General features: G+C 36.3%; 1 protein-coding gene and 1 non-coding gene across 2 annotated transcripts in view; both read right to left on the bottom strand.

The window, feature by feature from the left end:
• Positions 1 to 18,935, bottom strand: part of ADAMTS20 (ADAM metallopeptidase with thrombospondin type 1 motif 20) — a 198,254-nt gene that overhangs the window by 142,602 nt on the left and 36,717 nt on the right. Inside the window, exon 4 of the mRNA XM_068971096.1 lies at positions 9,361 to 9,620. Within this exon, the coding sequence (XP_068827197.1) occupies positions 9,361 to 9,620 (260 nt within the window). The remainder of the gene's footprint in view (positions 1 to 9,360; positions 9,621 to 18,935) is intronic.
• On the bottom strand, positions 10,658 to 10,729 carry TRNAR-GCG (transfer RNA arginine (anticodon GCG)). Its single transcript has one exon. It is a non-coding gene; the product is annotated as a tRNA-Arg (tRNA).

The raw sequence follows: 18,935 nt of genomic DNA, 5'->3' as shown, positions 1-18,935 counted from the left end.
CTGCCTAGGATTTCTGTAGAGATATATCTTTCTGGAGCTGGGCCACCCATGCCATGAAAATTGCTTCTGAATGTGGATCACCATCTCCTGGACCACTGCCCAAACCAAGACAGCAGTTCCTTCAGGAGGTGCTACTTCTTTCATTTATTTAATTAATATTCAGCAAATATTCCTTCCTTTATTGGCTACAGACCCAGAGACAGGGAAGAGAATATGATCCCTGATCTTGTGGAGCTTACAGTTTCCTAGAAGTACCAATAGTGGAGCTCTGATCCTATCACCCAAAGTTGCTTCAACATAATGAATAACATGAGAACCATCAGAACCAGACCCAAAAGCATCTCTGGAAATGCTGACTCTGTAGGTCAGCATGAACTTAAATAAAGTTTCTAGCATTTTTCCTATTGTTTTAGCTGTACAACCACAAGCACAGATTGACCATCTTTACCTGCAGTGATGCCTTTTGTTCTAGCATTTTTTGGCAAGAGAGATGGTCACCCCAGTGGAGTTAAGAGTTCAGTTAAACAGAGACAGGCAGATGACTGGCAATTTCACACTGGTTGGCTAGTATTGCAGTATTGCTCACTTTAAAACGGCACCTGTGGAAAAATCTATGGCTGAACTAATATAGAGAGAGTTACATGGAAAATGAGCATCTATTGTAAAAAAACAAAGTATACCCATATGTATGCCTTCTGAGTTATCCTCTGACCATGTGAGGTTAAAAGTAGATGCTTCCCTAAGTCAAACTAGAAGGTAAACAAAGCACCTCAAAGGCAAGCACAAAGGCTCTTTTAATGAAAGCCAATTGCGAAGACTTGCCACTGGCCAGCATGCATTCCTGGTCCTCCAGAGATAAAAGCTTAGGCACTGTGAAGTATCTAAATGGCTAATTTCTCTACGCATTGCCTGAAATGTGCTGCCTACAAATGACAATCTGGATATACAATATAAACTATAAAATAACCACAAAAATGTTTTCAGTTTCAGAAGAAAACAGATGCGGCACCTTGATTGACAAGAGGCCAAGCAACCAGCTAGAATTTAGAAACACGTTCCCAGTGTTCTGATACTGTTTTTTAAAATATATTACTTCAGCAAAATATCTTTTAAAATTTAACTTTAGGAAAAAAAAATAATTTGAGTAATTATGCAAGATGGGCAATGTTATGAAGTAGAGTCCTTTTAATTCCAATGTTAACTGACACTTGTTGATAACACCTAATTACCAGGCTGCCATAAAGATTAAATGCGATGGTGTACAGCAAGCATTTAGATCACTAGAAAAATAGCGCTGATGAACCTATTTTCAGGGCAGGAATAGAGGCATGGACATAGAGAACAGACTTCTGGACATGGCGGGGCGGGCAATGGAGAGGAGAGGGTGAGACAAACCAAGAGAGCGGCACTGGCACGCATACACTTCCTGTAAAACAGATAGCGAGTGGCCAGTTGCTGTCTGGCACAAGGAGCTCAGCTCAGTGCTCTGTGATGACCTAGAGGGGCAGGAGGGAGTGGTGGGAGGGAGGCTCAAGAGGGAGGGGATATATATACACACATATAGCCCATTCACTTCATTGTACAGCAGAAACCAACAAAACCTCATAAAGCAATTATACTCCAATTAAAAACAAACAAAAGCAACAACAATAAAAAATAAAGAACACTAGTTACTGTAAAGAAAAGCATTTAAATCAGGGTCTGGGTCACAGTGATCAATGACAGCTATTATTCAGAAGAAAAGGCATATGTTATACATAATATTTATTCTAGTTCATGTGTTTCAAATTAGTTATCACAAAATGGCAAATTGAAAGCAAAGGATCCAAAAGCTTCACAGTTTTATCTCTTTCAATATTTATTAAATATCTACTGGCTTACCTAATGCCATTAAAAATTCAGTCTTCCAGGGGTAAAAGACACAGATGGTTCAGTTTAAATAATTATTCATATATGCCCCCAAAAAATCCTGAGGATGGTATTTTCTAAGTGTATATAAAAACACTAAAATGTCATGTTTCTATATATAATTCCGTGTGTAAAACAGATAAGCTGGTGGGAAGATAGCATAGAGAGTTCAGTTCAGCGCTCTGTGACAACCTAGAAGAGTGGGACGGTAGGGGTTGAGAGGGAGGCTCTAGAGGGTGGGGATGTATGTATACAGATAGCTGGTTCACATTGTTGCACAACAGTGTAAAGTAAATACACTCCAACAAAAATTAATTAAAATTAAACGGCATGTCTCTTCAAGGTCATTTTGCTTATTTAATTGTAGACACTTACTTCTTACTGTTTTATGTATTGACCTTTATAATCTATGTGCTCACACCCTATACATATATATTTTTTACAGTATTTGGATATTTAAAGGTGCTTTTATTGAATAACTGTTCAATTAAGCTGAATGGTGAATCAGGCGGGTAAGTGATCAGAAGGCCTACTTGTTATTTCAGAAGCTTTCCTAATTATCATGACAACATGCTTCTCTTATCCCTAAAACTGCCACCCCATAATAGGCCACCACAATGATAGGGTATCATGTTTGCAACTTCCTCGTAAATACATAACTAGAAATAATATTTATTGAATATTTACTGTGTGTCAGATGTGATCTAAGTTTTAAATGTATTAATTCATTTAATAATTCTCAACAAATTTTATAAGCTGGAGACTACTGTGTCCATTTTACATATAAGAAAATTAAGGTATGGAGAAATTCATAACACACTCAAGGTTAGGCGGCTGGGAGCAACAGAGTAATTTCCACCCGAGGTAGTCTAGCTTCAGCTCTGACTACTTTGCCTGATCTTATGAAATTTCAGCACTCTACCCTAAGTACTTCCTAAATAGCTCTTGGCGCAAACGTTATTTTAGACCCTGACGTGATTCATGCCCCACCCCTGACACTGTCCTGCTAGTTACTTGACCATGGCCTCAGAAGTCCTACGCAGACAGGAGACCTAGATTTCAGCTCTGGCTCTTACTAGTTACAAGCCAGTTGTCCAGCTCTGGAAATAGATTTATCTACTTTTTATCTCAATACCCCCCACCACACTGAGCACCAAGCACCCTTGGTCACAATGCCTTGGTGTATTGGATTAGTATTCACCAGAAGCTGTTGGGAAAAGGGTGTGAGGACATTTGTTCTAAAGAAAAAAAATTATTCCACAGTTGGAGAAAAGTTGAGTAAAAAGATATCTTCATGGGTATCTTGGAGTGGATAACTCCATGGATAACTCTTCATGGAGTCTTGGCTAGGCTAAGTCTTGACTAGCCTTGACTAGTCTTGACATGCGTAAATATTAAATGTACGAGAGGTATTTATTATATGCAGCTTCTTACTCAACTGCCTGGCCAAATTCTCTTTTCCCCTCCATCAACAAACCACAGGACTAGTATCCCACTCCACAGACTATACTGTAGAAAATACTAGATCAGATTACTAAGGTATATTTTCTGTTCTATAAAACCATGTAATATTATTATATATAATTGTAATCACTCCATTTTAGAGTGCTATGCATTTGGACTTTTATTGATCCAATTAAAATGTGTTCAATCCTTTATCCTGTAAGTGATTTTTTTTTTCCCTTGGCATATAGAATTCATATTGATTTACAGGCCTCATAAAATAGTAAACATTGCTTCATAGATAATTAGCAAAAGGAAAAGAAATGCTATAAATTGTTTAAATATTTTAAGAAAATCTCAGGCAACATACAGTTCATGCAATATACAAATTATATCTCTATTAACTGACTACTATTTTGAAACACAGCTTCAGCAAATGTTCATAAATGGCATGTTTAGAGACCACCTTTTTTTTAAAGCCATTTAAAAAAATTAAGATAATTGACATATATCAGTATATTAGTTGTAGATATACAATGATTTGATATATATGTGTGTATGTGTGTGTGTATTACAAATGACCACTACAATAAGTTTAGTTAACACTCATCACCATATATAGTTGTATTTTTTTTTTCTAATAAGGACTTTTTAGATCTACTCTCTTAGCAACTTTCCAATACAAAATACAGTGTTGCTAACTATAGTCACCATGCTGTACATTACATTCCCCAGGAGTTATTTATCTTATAACTGGCTATTTGTACCTTCTGACCACCTTCACCTTTGAAGTTATCTATAAAAAACTGATTTTAGCAAAGTGAACAGATTTTGTTACATAGATCCTTACTCATTAGAAAGATGTTATTGTTTTTAAGTTAGAAAATGACATTCCACATATGTCCAAAGAAAATATATGCAAAGAATTAAGAACAGGTAGAGCACTGAGTTGAAGGAAAAGGTAACATAAAATGGTTGAATGTGATGTACGAAAGCAAATCATTAGTTTTTATTCTAATGCGGTTGAAAATTTTCCCCATCCTAAATAACATCAGTAAAGACAACTCAAAGAATTGAAAGCAATGATATTAAGGCAACGTAATGTAGGTAAAACTTTCTAGTTGATAACTGCTTCTAATAGCAACTGTGTTTTTAAAAATAGGGCTAATTCCTGAAAAATGATGCTCTTGAGATTTACATTATTAAATCTGTAACAAGGTGAATATTATCAAATCAAACTTTGTAAACAAAAGGAGTGTGGAGGCTTCTGACAATATTTCCAAGGTTTATTAAACAGTAAGTCATTGCATATCAAAATAAATCTGCTGTAAAAAGTAATTTTCCTAATTTAAATACTACTTAATACTTTAATAATGAATTTAAAATGACATTTTAACCTGATAATATCACCCAAATTCTCTAAGGAAAAATTTTAGAGTAGCGAAAAGTTGAACATCTCTGCTCATTTAACACACACTTATTTCATTAGGTACACTATACACCACAAATGTGCTTTTCCCAGCTAATTTTAATGTTATTTCTAGAAACTCTTTGAATTGAGATCACTAAGCTATTTTTACAACATGAGTAAAGCACTCTAAAAGGTGAATTAAATCACACATTATTTCTATATCCACTGCACTCAGCTATTGTTAAAATGTTGAAAGAAAAGGAAAAGTTTGAGAAGACTGCAGAATTGTTTACTTTGTATGGGATGAGTTAAGGTAGATAACCCCTCTCTAAAGTATGTATACAATCTATCTGCTCAATGCTGAAAGCATTCGGCAGTCTCCCTCACTATATCTGGAGCTCAACACAAAATCTCTTTCGTCACTTTGAACTTTTCTTTAAATGACTCTCAATCATATTCCAGGTGTAAATCACATGTTCTTGTCTTTTTCCTAAGTTACTATGACCAAAAAATATTACCAATACACCAAGTGTGTCTGAATAAATACAGTTAATGTCTCTTTAAAACTCAGGACATACACAAAACTTGAATGGCTTCTTCTTCAACTGGCAACATTTGGAGACAGTTTTGGGGAGACAGCATTCCTCTTACTTCTTTAGAGCAATATGGAAATGGACTTCACAAGTGCAGATAAAACAAGCTGGATTATATTTGACAAGTCCCCATGTAGTGTGACCAACTGTCCCTGTCTGCTTAGGACTGAGGGATTTCTAGGGATATAAGATTTTTAATACTAAAACTAAGAAATTCCCAAGCAAAACAAGTCTATTGATTTTCTCCAAGTTTCTCTTTACCTTTAATATGGTTTACATCTACAAATATAGCTACAGCCACTATTGTTAACTAATAAAATAACAATGCATGTCTAAAATCATAAAGTCTGCTGACTTTCCTATGCTACTAAGTCACTTCAGTCCTGTCCAACTCTGTGTGACCCCATGACGGCAATCCACCAGGCTCCCCCTTCCCTGGGACTCTCCAGGCAAGAACACTGGAGTGGGTTGCCATTTCCTTCTCCAATGCATGAAAGTGAAAAGTGAAAGGGAAGTCGCTGGGTCGTGTGCGACTCTTAGTGACCCCATGGACTGCAGCCTACCAGGCTCCTCCATCCATGGGATTTTACAGGCAAGAGTACTGGAGTGGGGTGCCATCGCCTTCTCCAATATCCTTATTTAAACACTTAATGAAAGAAAAAAGGAATAGAGAAAACAAAAAACCCAGGTAATCTGAAGTCATCTGAAATCGGACCTCTGAAGAAGAAAGAAAGTATGTATAAAACCAAACTTACCTCAAAAGGGAGATTTATCCTCCTAAATATTTCCTCCTATAGTCCATGGGGTTGCAAAAGAGTCAGACATGACTTAGTAACTAAACAACAACATCTATACTTGGAATATCCTCCTATTCCTCAACTGTGGCAATATTTCCCTGTGAATGAAAGCTAAACACAGATTAACTGACAGCATCTACGAACACTTCATCTTAACTGAAATGGGCTCTCCTAATGGAATTAAACATCTAGGGAATGGTACGGGCATGCATAGGTCTGTGGCTTCAAGCAATCTCAGAACCAGATTTACTTTCCATGATGGCAGAAGGTTGACTTTGTCATTCATGAACTCTGGTTTTAAAACCCCCATGGACAACTTCACAAGGTACATCACAATATCTTCTAATTGATACTGTGATTATAATGATTTTAATCATAAAATACATATGACAAAACTTTTCCGAGGATGGTACCATCATCAAAACTGTATGTAGTTATTCAAAAATTACTTTTGTGTTCCTTTACCTCTTAGAGTCAGTATTTCCAAAGCACTGATACGGAAGTTGTCATTTAACATCAAAACCTGCTGTACTTATAAAATCTAGTAATTTTCTTCACTATCTCTATCACCTTCCCAATTTTCTTAATGAATATCTTCTTCAACCATATAAAATTTCCAAGTTTAACCCACACTATTCCATATAAATGATATAATTTCCTATATATCAATCAGCATCCTCCATGTTCTCATTAGAATCCCTTCACAATGAGCATGCCACTGCTGCTGCTGCTGCTAAGTCACTTCAGTCATGTCCGACTCTGTGCGACCCCATAGGCGGCAGCCCACCAGGCTCCCCTGTCCCTGGGATTCTCCAGGCAAGAACACTGGAGTGGGTTGCCATTTCCTTCTCCAATGCATGAAAGTGAAAAGTGAAAGTGAAGTTGCTCAGTCGTGTCTGACTCTTCGGACCCCATGGACTACAGCCCACCAGGCTCCTCCATCCATGGGATTTTCCAGGCAAGAGTACTGGAGTGGGGTGCTATCGCCTTCTCTGGAGCATGCCATACCAGTATCTAAATAATTATACATGTAGATAATTATATACATCTAGAAAGTTACTTCAGATTCAGAGGTTAAAAAGTAATCAGGATAAATCTGTATGTAGAGCTGTGTTGTCACTTTAAAAATTCAATTCAAGTAAATAAAACACATCTACACTGCACAAATTTCAAAGCATCATTTTAGATGATATGTTTGTTGCCCATTATAACGTCACTTATTCTGAAAAAAGTATTACCTTAATCATTTATTTACGTATTCTTTTGCTAACTATTGAGTGCTCATTTCATACCAGATCCTTTGTTTAGGCAGCAGAAGCAATGTATTCCCAGCACGTATAAGAATTTAAGATAAAATGCTGTATGTAAGGAAAATAACAAGGTCTTAGGATGTTTTCAGTCACAATGAAGTTGATCGGAAAGTTCTTGCTAAGTGAAATTTATAATAGATGTGTCCAGGTCCCATCTTTCCAGCCAAGCAGACCTGAATTCCCTCCCTGTGAATATGAGATATGATCCAATATCCTGAATGTGTATAAACAGAGGAAACTATAAATTTCATCAGCTAAACCAAGATACTCCTGAGCATGAAAGAGCTGCTTTCAGCAGTTACTTCAAAAGAACAGGACTTAATCCAGGAACGTCCCAGACAGTAGGTACATGTGTGTATATATTTGTGTGTGAGTGTTAGTCCCTCAGTTGTGTCCGACTGTGTTTGACCCCATGGACTGAAGCCCACCAGGCTCCTCTGGCCATGGAATTCTCCAGGCAAGAATACTGGAGTGGGGAGCCATTCCCTTTTCCAGGGGATCTTCTCCAAGGGATCTCTCCCACCTGGAAATCAAACCTGGGTCTCCTGCACTGGAGGCAGGTTCTTCACCATCTGAGCCACCAGGGAAGCCCGTACATACGTGTATGTGTGCCTATGTACTTTAGTGTATATAAGTGCTGCCACCAGCAGAACTGGTGCTCTTCAGTAGCACTAGAAATCTATCCATATGCCACCACTGCTCAACAGAGACGTTAACATCAGATCAAAAGTGCTTATAGTTACTGTGCTCTTACTGTTCGTTGTTGCTGCTCAGTCACTAAGTGGCTGACTGACTCTTGTGTCTGACTCTGCGACCAGGCTTCCTGGTCCTTCACTCTCTCCCTGAGTTTGCTCAAACTCATGACTGTTGAGTCCATGATGCCATCCAACCACCTCATCTTCTGTCACCCTCTTTCCTCTGGCCCTCAATCTTTCTCAGCATCAGAGTCTTTTCCAACAAGTTGGCTCTTCATAGCAGGTGGCCAAATTATTGGAGCTTCAGCTTCAGCATCAGTCCTTCTAATGAATATTCAAGGTTAATTTCCTTTAGGATTGACTGGTTTGATCTCCTTGCTATCCAAGGGACTCTCAAGAATCTTCTCCAGCACCACAGTTTGAAAGCATCAATTCTTCAGCACTCATACTTTACGGTCCAACTCGCACATCCATACATGACTCCTGAAAAACCATAGCTATGACTTTATGGACTTTCGTTAGCAAAGTGATAAAAAGATTAAAAAGTCTCTGCTTTTTAATACACTGTCTGGGTCTGTCATAGCTTTTCTTCCAAGGAGCAAATGTCTTTTAATTTCAAGGCTACAGTCACCATCCAATGATTTTGGAGTTCAAGAAAATAAAATATGCCACTGTTTCTCTTCCCCTACTATTTGCCATGAAGTGATGGGATCGAAGGCCATGATCTTAAGATTCGTCTTACATCCTAAGTTTGTTAAAGCAGCTCTATTAATAATAGAGCTCCTTTTATTACCATAAGTACCTTTATAACTTAAAATATGTGTCCCAATTTGATTTGGTGAATGCAATAGTAGTAAAATTAGTATTCCCTCCTTCTATACAGAAACTATTAAAAATTCAGATTCAAAGGGCAGAAGATCAATTCTGTCACTAGGGGGCAGAAGTCATTCATGTGATGAAATCAAGATTGAAGCACTTTCTGTAGGCGATTTGTTTAAAAGGTTTTAGTTTTTTTAAATTGTCCAAGTAACAGAATGCAACACTTGCTTTATACATCTATATATTTAAATTTCATTCAGATATTTTGGCTTAAATGTAAACAATTTGCTTACATCTAAAGTTTGGGGAAATTTTTAATTAAATGTGAAAAAATATTATGTAAAACATTTTAGAAAATACAAAGGACCTATTAAGTTTACTTACAATTGACATCAGAGTTAGTATGTAGTGCTGCAAGTTCTGTCCATGATGATGAACCATTTTAGAGTCAGCTGTAACCATAACTTCCACGTATCTTGGATATGATAAAAAACGTTTCTTCCTGGAATGCAATTGACTTCTTTCATCTTCCAAAGATATATTTTTTGAAGTGTATCCTAAAACTCTCTCTTCCTTTATATTGAGATTGTCATTAATGTCGCTGTAGTTATGAAAGGGTAGAGTAGTTTTCTTTATTTCACTTTCTGGTGGGGGAAGAATATAATAATATAGAGTCATTAAATTGGATGTGACTCAAAATACTGCACAGAATAGAAGGGCCAAAAATATTTAATACTTTTACAACTGCTTCCAATATGAAATATAAGGACAAAAAATTTATTTTAAAGTCTTACACCACATTATCATAAGCATTACTATTACTCATAGTAATATAATGTCCACATTTTCATATATTGCACTAACAAAACCGTATATAAGTCTTACTTTAACAGCCATGACTATTCAAAATGTGCATTAACCACTGGAGAGAAGATAAAAACAAATCAAGGAGAACTTAGGCTTTTTTCAGTAGGTAAATTGGGTCCTCAAGCCGCTGACTGCATCTAATCTCATTGCAGAGAAATTATATTTTATAGGATAAAGCTTCATAAAATAGAGAAAACAAATATATTTTTTTGTTATGCAACATCAAAAGAGCACCAAATCCATATAGCAATAGATGGCTTTTCAAACCCAGAAATTCAAAGGTTGATGTAAATTTTGTAATACTTGATTATATAAAATACCTGATTACTTTGATTATGTTTGTTTATATATAAATATAGCATTAAAACTAAAACATTAGGGATTATTATGGCAATCACTTTAAGTCCTTCTATAAAAGTTACTCCTAAATTCATGATTATTTGTGCTAATGGAAAAAATTTCATCGGCAGCTTGAGTGTTTGTTCTATTTCCTTCTCCTTCAATTTATTCCTCTACTCTCTTTCTTATTTTTCTCTGCTAATTTTTCTGATAATTGTTTGGTGAAAGTATTTAGAACAGGAAAGTGGATCAAAGCAAATAGGTAAGAAGAAATAAAAGGTCCTGGATAGCTCATAAGTCAAATCATCAATACTACAACAATCAAGATTTAGTTGTATTACAAGGATTGTGAAGTCACTCAGTCATGTCTGACTCTTTGTGACCCCATGGACTGTAGTCTACCAGGCTCCTCAGTCCATGGAATTTTCCAGGTGAGAGTACTGAAGTGGGTTGCCATTTCCTTCTCCAGGGGATCTTCCCAACCCAGGGATTGAACCTGGGTCTCCCACATCGCAGGCAGACGCTTTACCATCTGAGCCACCAGGGAAGCTCAAGGACTAGACAGAATATAAACCTGTATTACAAAAATAATTCATTTCCCTTAAAATTAGTAGCAACTCTATGGTTGTAAAAAATGAAACTAAAGTCCTTGAACAATGTTTCTACAGATGAACTGCTTTTCCTAATTTCTAAAACTATCCTGCCTTTTAATATTACTACACTGTTAAGTTTTAAAATATAGCTCAGTGGGAGACTATGGGCATCTGACAAACTGAATATAGATTCCTAACATTTTGTCCTGCCATATTTTTCCTAAAGGTGAGTCAACCACCAAAATGTGCTAGGCTGTGCTAAGTCGCTACAGTCGTGTCTGCAAGGCTCCTTTGTCCATGGGATGCTCCAGGCAAGAATTCTATAGTGGATTGCCATGCCCTTCTCCAGGGGATCTTCCCAACCCAGGGACTGAAACTGCATCACTTACGTCTCCTGCATTGGCAGGCATGTTCTTTACCACTGGTGCCACCTGGGAAGCCCACCCACTAAAATATTCATGACTAATTATTTGACCCTGGAGAAGATCCTAGATATATCTGATATATACAAATCCCAGTGTTATCAGGAAAAAGATAAATATTCATGTTTTTATTATTTGTTCACTCATTTCATTCATTCAAAATAAACTGAGTAACTGCTCAATGTCAGCAAACATCAGAAATTAAGCAGAAAATAGCATCTAATAAAGTTTATACTCTAGTGGGAAGAATAAAAAAAAATGAACACATATCGAAGGACTTAAAGTTATCTCAAATTAGTCCTTAAATAACAATTCAACCAAAAGTTTTAAAAAATGACTCTACCTTAGCAAAATGGCTAAAACTTAAAAGACTAATAATACCAAGTATTGTCTCAGCCACTTCAGAATACTATCTGGCAATTTTTAAATTACACATGTACCTATCCTCACGTGAAGTCACTCAGTCATATCCGACTCTTTGCGACCCCATGGACTGTAGCCTACGAGGCTCCTCCATCCATGGGATTTTCCAGGCAAGAGTACTGGAGTGGGGTGCCATTTCCTTCTCCAGGGGATCTTCCTGACCCAGGGATTGAACCCAGGTCTCCCGCATTGCAGGCAGATGCTTTACCATCTGAGCCACCAGGGAAGCCCTGCAATTACAATCCTGATACCTAAAAGAAGGAAAACATATGTCCAGAAAACACTAAGAATGTCCATAGCATGACCTGCATAAATACGAATGGAATAACCAAGAAAGAAACCTTTACGTATATGGTCAAATGATGTTTGACAAATGTGCTAACTAAGGACAGCCCATGAAAAATGAATAGGTTCTTCAACAAATGGTGTTGGGACAACTAGACATGTCCATGCAAAAGAGTGAAATTGGACTTCATCTTACATCATAAATAAAAGTTAACTCAAAATGGATTAAGATCTAAAACAACTTTGAAACTCCTAAAAGAAAACAGAGGAGAAGCTCCATGACAGTGGGTTTGACAGTGATTATTTGGATATAACACCAAAGCTCAAGCAATAAATGCAAAAAATCAGACAAATGTGACTGCAAACTTTAACATGTATGTGCATTAAAGAACATAATCAAAACAGTGAAAATGCAATAAGAAAAAATACTTGCAAATCATATCTGATGAGGAGCTATGGAGGTAATACCCACTGCTGCTAAGTCACTCCATTCGTGTCCGACTCTGTGCGACCCCATAGACGGCAGCCCACCAGGCTCCCCCATCCCTGGGATTCTCCAGGCAAGAACATTGGAGTGGGTTGCCATTTCCTTCTCCAATGCATGAAAGTGAAAAGTGAATGCGAAGTCGCTCAGTCATGTCTGACTCTTAGTGACCCCATGGACTGCAGCCTACCAGGCTCCTCCGTCCATGGGATTTTCCAGGCAAAAGTACTGGAGTGGGGTGCCATTGCCTTCTCCCACTACACATATACAAATACATATATATATATATATATATATATATATATATATGTTTATAACTCAATAAGGGCTTCTCTAATAGCTCAGTTGGTAAAGAGTCCACCTGTACTGCAGGAGACCTCAGTTTGATTCCTGGATTGGGAAGATCCCGTGGAGAAGGGATAGGCTACCCACTCCAGGATTCTTGGGCTTCCCTTGTGATTCAGCTGGTAAAAAAGCCACCAGCAATTGCAGGAGATCTGGGTTCAATCCCTAGCTTGGGAAGATCCCCTGGAGAAAGAAATGGCTACCCATTCCAGTATTCTGGCCTGAGAATTCCATGGACTACATAGTCCATGGGGTCGCAAAGAGTCAGACACAGTAAGCGGCTTTCATTTTCATGACTCAATAAAAATAACCTGATTTTTTAAATGGGGAAAGGATGTGAATAGACATTTTACCAAAGATAAAAAATGGACAACCGCATATAAAAAGATGGTCAATGTTACTTATCATTAGAGATATGCAAATCAAAACTACAATGAGATATCATTTCAAACCCATTAGGATGGCTAGTATTAAAAAGAACAGAAAATAATAAGTGTTGATGAGGATGTGGAGAAACTGGAACCTTCATGAACTGATGGTAGGATTATAAAACAGGGTGCAACTGCTATGGGAAATAATATAAAAGTACCTCAAAAATTTATATACAGAACTACCAAATGATCCAGCAATTCTACATCTCAGTATATATCCAAAAGAATTAAAAGCAGGGTCTTGAAGTAATATTTTCCCACTCATGTTCACTGCAGCATTATTTACAATAACCAAAAGGTGGAAGCAACTCAAATATCTATTGATTGATAAATAGATAAATGAAACGTAGTATATATAGAAAATGGGTTATTCATCTTTAAAAAAGGAAATTATTACATTCTCTGATATGGATGAATCTTGAGGATAGTATGATAACTAGAAATGAGCCAGCCACAAAAGTATAAATACTATTTGATTCTACTTATTAGCTATCTAAAACACTCAAAAATCATAGAAACAAAATTGAATGGTTGGTTACCAGGGCCTGTCAATATCTCCACCTGAGACAGCCCCCAAAGTTCTGTACAGCCTGGGTGCTACAAAATTAAACATCTCACTGGTTAATAGTAAGCTAAACAAGAACACAATTGAGAAAGTACTGTGGCTTGAAGGAGTCAGATTGACAGTAAGTTAGAATAGGTGACTCTGTGTAGGCTGAAATAACGAAAGAAAGAAAGAATTCCAAATTGGAATGAAAACATTGGATAAACAATATACACAGAAAAAAAATGAATCCTTAGAACAAAAAAATATACAAATTCAAATTTAAAATTCAATTCTGGAGTAACTGTTTTAAAAAGGAAAAAATAAACATTAAGAAGATATTATAAACAACTTGATACAAACAAATTAAGAAATGTTTTCGAGAACATTTCTGAAAAAAACATACCTTATCAAAACTGACCCGTGAAGAATTAGAAAGTCTAACAGCCACATAACTTAAAAAAATTGAACTCTAATCAATTCTTCCCCAAAAACCCAGTCTCAAAGGGCTTCACCCGCAAACATGACTAAGTATTTAAAGAAGAAATAGCACTACTTTCTCAAAACTTTTCTAAGAATTTTAAAAAAGGGAACGATCTCAAACATATTTCATCTGTCTTTTAAATGATGATATATCAGAATATATTCATGACCTTGGTTTTTGTTTGAGAAAGGACTTTAGGACACAAAAAATACTAACCAAAAAGACTATTCATTTGAGTAAACCAAGACTTTGAACTGTGTTCACCAAACAACATTATTATGGGAAAAGGAAGAGATATCTGGAATAAATATAAACAAAGGACTTATATACAGATTATATCATTAACCACTGCAAATAAGAAATAAGATAATAATAAAAATAAGGGAGACTTGAATACCTCACAAAAGGCAAAATTCAAAGGCATAAACACAGGAAACAGTACCAAAAATTACCAATAATCTGGGAAATGCACATTAAAACACAATGAATTTAACTATATATCCTCCCAAATGGCTAAAATGAAAAATATTGAAAATAACTAGGCATGGTAATATAATCTGGGGCTCCTGAACCTCTCATATACTGCTGGAGACAGTGAAAAAGTGGAATAATCACTTTGTAAAATTTCAGTGGGCTAAGAAGGAATTGGGATATGTGACATAGCTTAGTACAAAAAGGATACAATTATTATATTCCTTTAAAATCAGTAAGTATAGGTATGCATATATACTGCTGTTAAAATAAGCACATTACCAAAGGAAAAAGATATTTAGTACAAATTCTAAATTCAAAGTGTTGTGGGATGACTTAAGAATAGAAAAATCAGCAAAAGTAAGGAAATAGAAAAAAAAAAAAGAAACTGAATAAAATTCATATGAAATACAAATAACACAATGTATATTGTCTATTATAAATCAAGTAGAGATAATCCATGAACAGCATGGGTTTGAACTGTGTGGGTTGACGTATACATGGATGTTTTTCAATAAATATGTACTATGGGACTATGATCTGCAGTTCTGAAGACGCAGAACCACAGATATGGAGAGCCAGCTGTAAAGGGACATGCAGATTTTACCCTGAACAGGGGAGTCAGCACCTCAAACTCCTTCCTTGTTTATGGGTCAACTTTTCATTTCTAACAAACTTATTTATATTAACTCATTTAATTTTTGTTTAATCACTAAGTCATATCCCACTCTTTTGCAATCCCATGTACTGTAGTCTACCAGGCTCCTCTGTTCATGAGATCTGCCACACAAAAGACTGGAGTGGGTTGCCATTCCCTTTTCCAGGGGATCTTCCTGACTCATGAATGGAAACCACATCTCCTGTACTGGCAGGCAGGTTCTTTACCACTGAGCCACCAGGGAAGCCCAACTTATTTAATAGTGGCATATGAAGTAAGTACTATTATTAATTCCACTTTATAGATGAGTAATCCACAATATACAAAGACGAAGGAATTAACATACACAGTTAATTAAATTTTTATGCAGGTCAGGAAACAACAGTTAGAATGGGACATGGAACAACAGACTGATTCCAAATCAGGAAAGGAGTATGCAAGACTGTAGATTGTCACCTTGCTTATTTAACTGATATGCAGATTGCATCATGAGAAACACTGATCTGGATGAAGCACAAGCTGAAATCAAGATTGCTGGGAGAAATATCAATAATCTCAGATATGCAGATGACACCACCCTTATGGCAGAAAGTGAAGAAGAACTAAAGAGCCTCTTCATGAAAGTGAAAGAGGAGAGTGAATAAGTTGGCTTGAAACTCAACATTCAGAAAACTAAGATCATGGCATCCAGTCCCATCAATTCATGGGAAATAGATGGGGAAACAGTGGAAATAGTGACAGACTTTATATTCTTGGGCTCCAAAATCACTGCAGATGGTGACTGCAGACATGAAATTAAAAGGCACTTACTCCTTGGAAGGAAAGTTATGACCAACCTAGACAGCATATTAAAAAGCAGAGACGTTACTTTGCCAGCAAAGGTTCATCTAGTCAAAGCTGTGGTTTTTCCAGTGGTCATGTATGGATGTGAGAGTTGGACTACAAAGAAAGCTGAGGGCCGAAGAACTGATGCTTCTGAACTGTGGTGTTGGAGAAAACTTTTGAGAGTCCCTTGGACTGCAAGGAGATCCAACCAGTCCATCCTAAAGGAGATCAGTCCTGAGTGTTCATTGGAAGGACTGGACGTTGAAGTTGAAACTCCAATACTTTGGCCCCCTGATGTGAGGAGCTAACTCATTTGAAAAGACCCTGATGCTGGGAAAGATTAAAAGCGGGAGGAGAAGGGGATGACAAAGGATGAGATGGTTAGATGGCATCATTGACTCAATGGACATGAGTTTGAGTAAACTCTGGGAGTTGGTGATGAACAGGGAGGTCTGGCGTGCTGCAGTCCATGGGGTTGCAAAGTTGGACATGACTGAACAACTGAACTGACTGAGCTGAAAATGAAAACAAATAACTGGTTCATTTCAAAAACCAGGAAAAAAAAAGTAACTGGTTCATATACAAACAAAGGTAGTTTAAATCTGTCTATCAAAAAGCAAAAGATCTATAGAATTAGATTAGTAAAATACAACCATATTTAAGTAATAAGTAGCACATCTGAGATTGAAATCCTACATATCTGGCTCCAAAGTTGGTAATTTTAACCACTAAAACATATTGCCTGACAATGAAAGTTAAAGGAAAAAAAGAAAGAAAACTATAATTTAACAACAAACACACTTTCACCAAAACAGATATCACGGGTTTGATCTCTATAGAAAATGAAATAATGATAAGAATATTGTGCAGACTTTGTAAAATATTTGAATTATTTGGAAGAAATCTGATTTCATGCTTTAACACACAACAATATGAGTGAATTTTGTTAATTACAAGTGACCTAAATGAAAAAAATTAAATCCGACACATTTTTATGTAGCTTAAAAAACAAAATAAAGATTTAAGAAATATGTATGGATGCAGCAACACTACAGAAAAAGCAGAGAGGTGACGTGCATGACATTTAGAATGATTGGGTCGGGGGAGGTAGGTGGACTAAAGGGAAGAGGGGATGCAAGCAAAACTGTGTGGCCATATATGGGCTGCTGTCCAAATGCTGTATTTCATATTGGTTTATATATTCATGACTTTCATTATTATTATCAACAAGTTCTTAACAAACAGTAATTTACAAAACCAACTACTATTAAAATAACAGGACAGTTCTGATCGCTATCATACAGTAGTTTTAGAAATGCTAACTATTAGGAAAGAAATGCTGAATACTAGAGAGAAAGTTTTTTTGCTAATGTTTTGATTCTGCAAATCTAATTTTGCAAAGACAAATGGCTTTGATAACTAAAATAACCAAGAGGCCACATTTAAACCTTTTTAAGCAAACAATCCTCAGCGAAGGAATAATTCAACAATGGAATGTTATGCAGATATGGAAAAAAAATGAATGAGGTCTATGTGTTTTCATAAGGAAGGATGTTCACGATGCATTTTTAAGTAAAAAGTGTAAGTGGCAAGATAATATGAGTGATAGTATGATCTCATTTTTGTGAAAACAAACTTTTACAAAATATACAGATTCATAAAAACTTATATGATGAGCCAAAAATACATGGAAATTATACCTCAGACTTTTAGCACCAGTCATAAGGAGAGGTGTGACTAGACAACTACTAAATTCTTTCATGAATATCTCAGTCTCCTTTAAATCATTACAATGAATTTGTTTACTGGTTTCTGAATTATAGTATTATTTTTGAAAATAGTATCTGTAAATATCTTACAGGCTAAACATTTTATCTCATTACCTTTTTCTGATATTTATGCTTAAGTACTATAATAAATGATCGTAAAAATGACCTTTCCAAATACCCTAAATAAATGAGCACTATGCAAAACTCTTTGCCAATTCAATTACACCATTTCTATGCAATGCTCCATAAACTCAAATGTTTAAACAATGTCTTGTCCTTTATTAATAACAAGTGTATTATGACCCAAAACTAATTTAGACCAAAGCACTACATCTTAAACATTATGCAACAATGATAATCGGCTTACTAGAACATAAAATACTTAAAATTACAAAAGCAAAAATAACTCCTCCAACAGCATATAGTATTCTAGAATGCAAGGTGATTAAATAATCTATGCAAATATAAACTACTAAAAAGTTTGTCAAACAATAATGAAATTATCCGTAATTTGACTTGAATGTTCTACTCACACAAAGCATATAAAAATGAGTTAATTTTCTTTTCGCATCCCGAGTTTCCCTTTTTCTATCAATATGGGCAATAACTTCCAAATACCATACTGAAACTAAACTGTACACCACAATTGGGCTCTTCCTATCTTTCCTTCACCCTTCGTATCTGATCACCAAGTTTTGCCACTTCTTCACATTTTTCCTTGTCTTGCTCCTGCTGTCAATAATATTATTGCCACTAAACTCATTCAGAGCTTTCACACTTAAGAGTAACATTGTTGGAATCAGTTCAGTTCAGTTGCTCAGTCGTGTCCGACTCTTTGCAACCCCATGGACTGCAGCACCCCAGGGCTCCCTGCCCATCACCAACTCCCGGAGTTTACTCAAAGTCACGTCCATTGAGTCAGTGATGCCATCCAACCATCTCATCCTTTGTCATCCCTTTCTCCTTCTGCCTTCAATCTTCCCAGCATCCGGGTCTTTTCAAATAAGTCAGTTCTTCAC

The sequence above is a fragment of the Capricornis sumatraensis genome, chromosome 4 (genome assembly GCF_032405125.1).
Source record: "Capricornis sumatraensis isolate serow.1 chromosome 4, serow.2, whole genome shotgun sequence".
Taxonomy (NCBI): Eukaryota; Metazoa; Chordata; class Mammalia; order Artiodactyla; family Bovidae; genus Capricornis; species Capricornis sumatraensis.
Note: the sequence above shows the minus strand (reverse complement) of the source record. Positions and strands in the feature narration are given on the sequence as shown.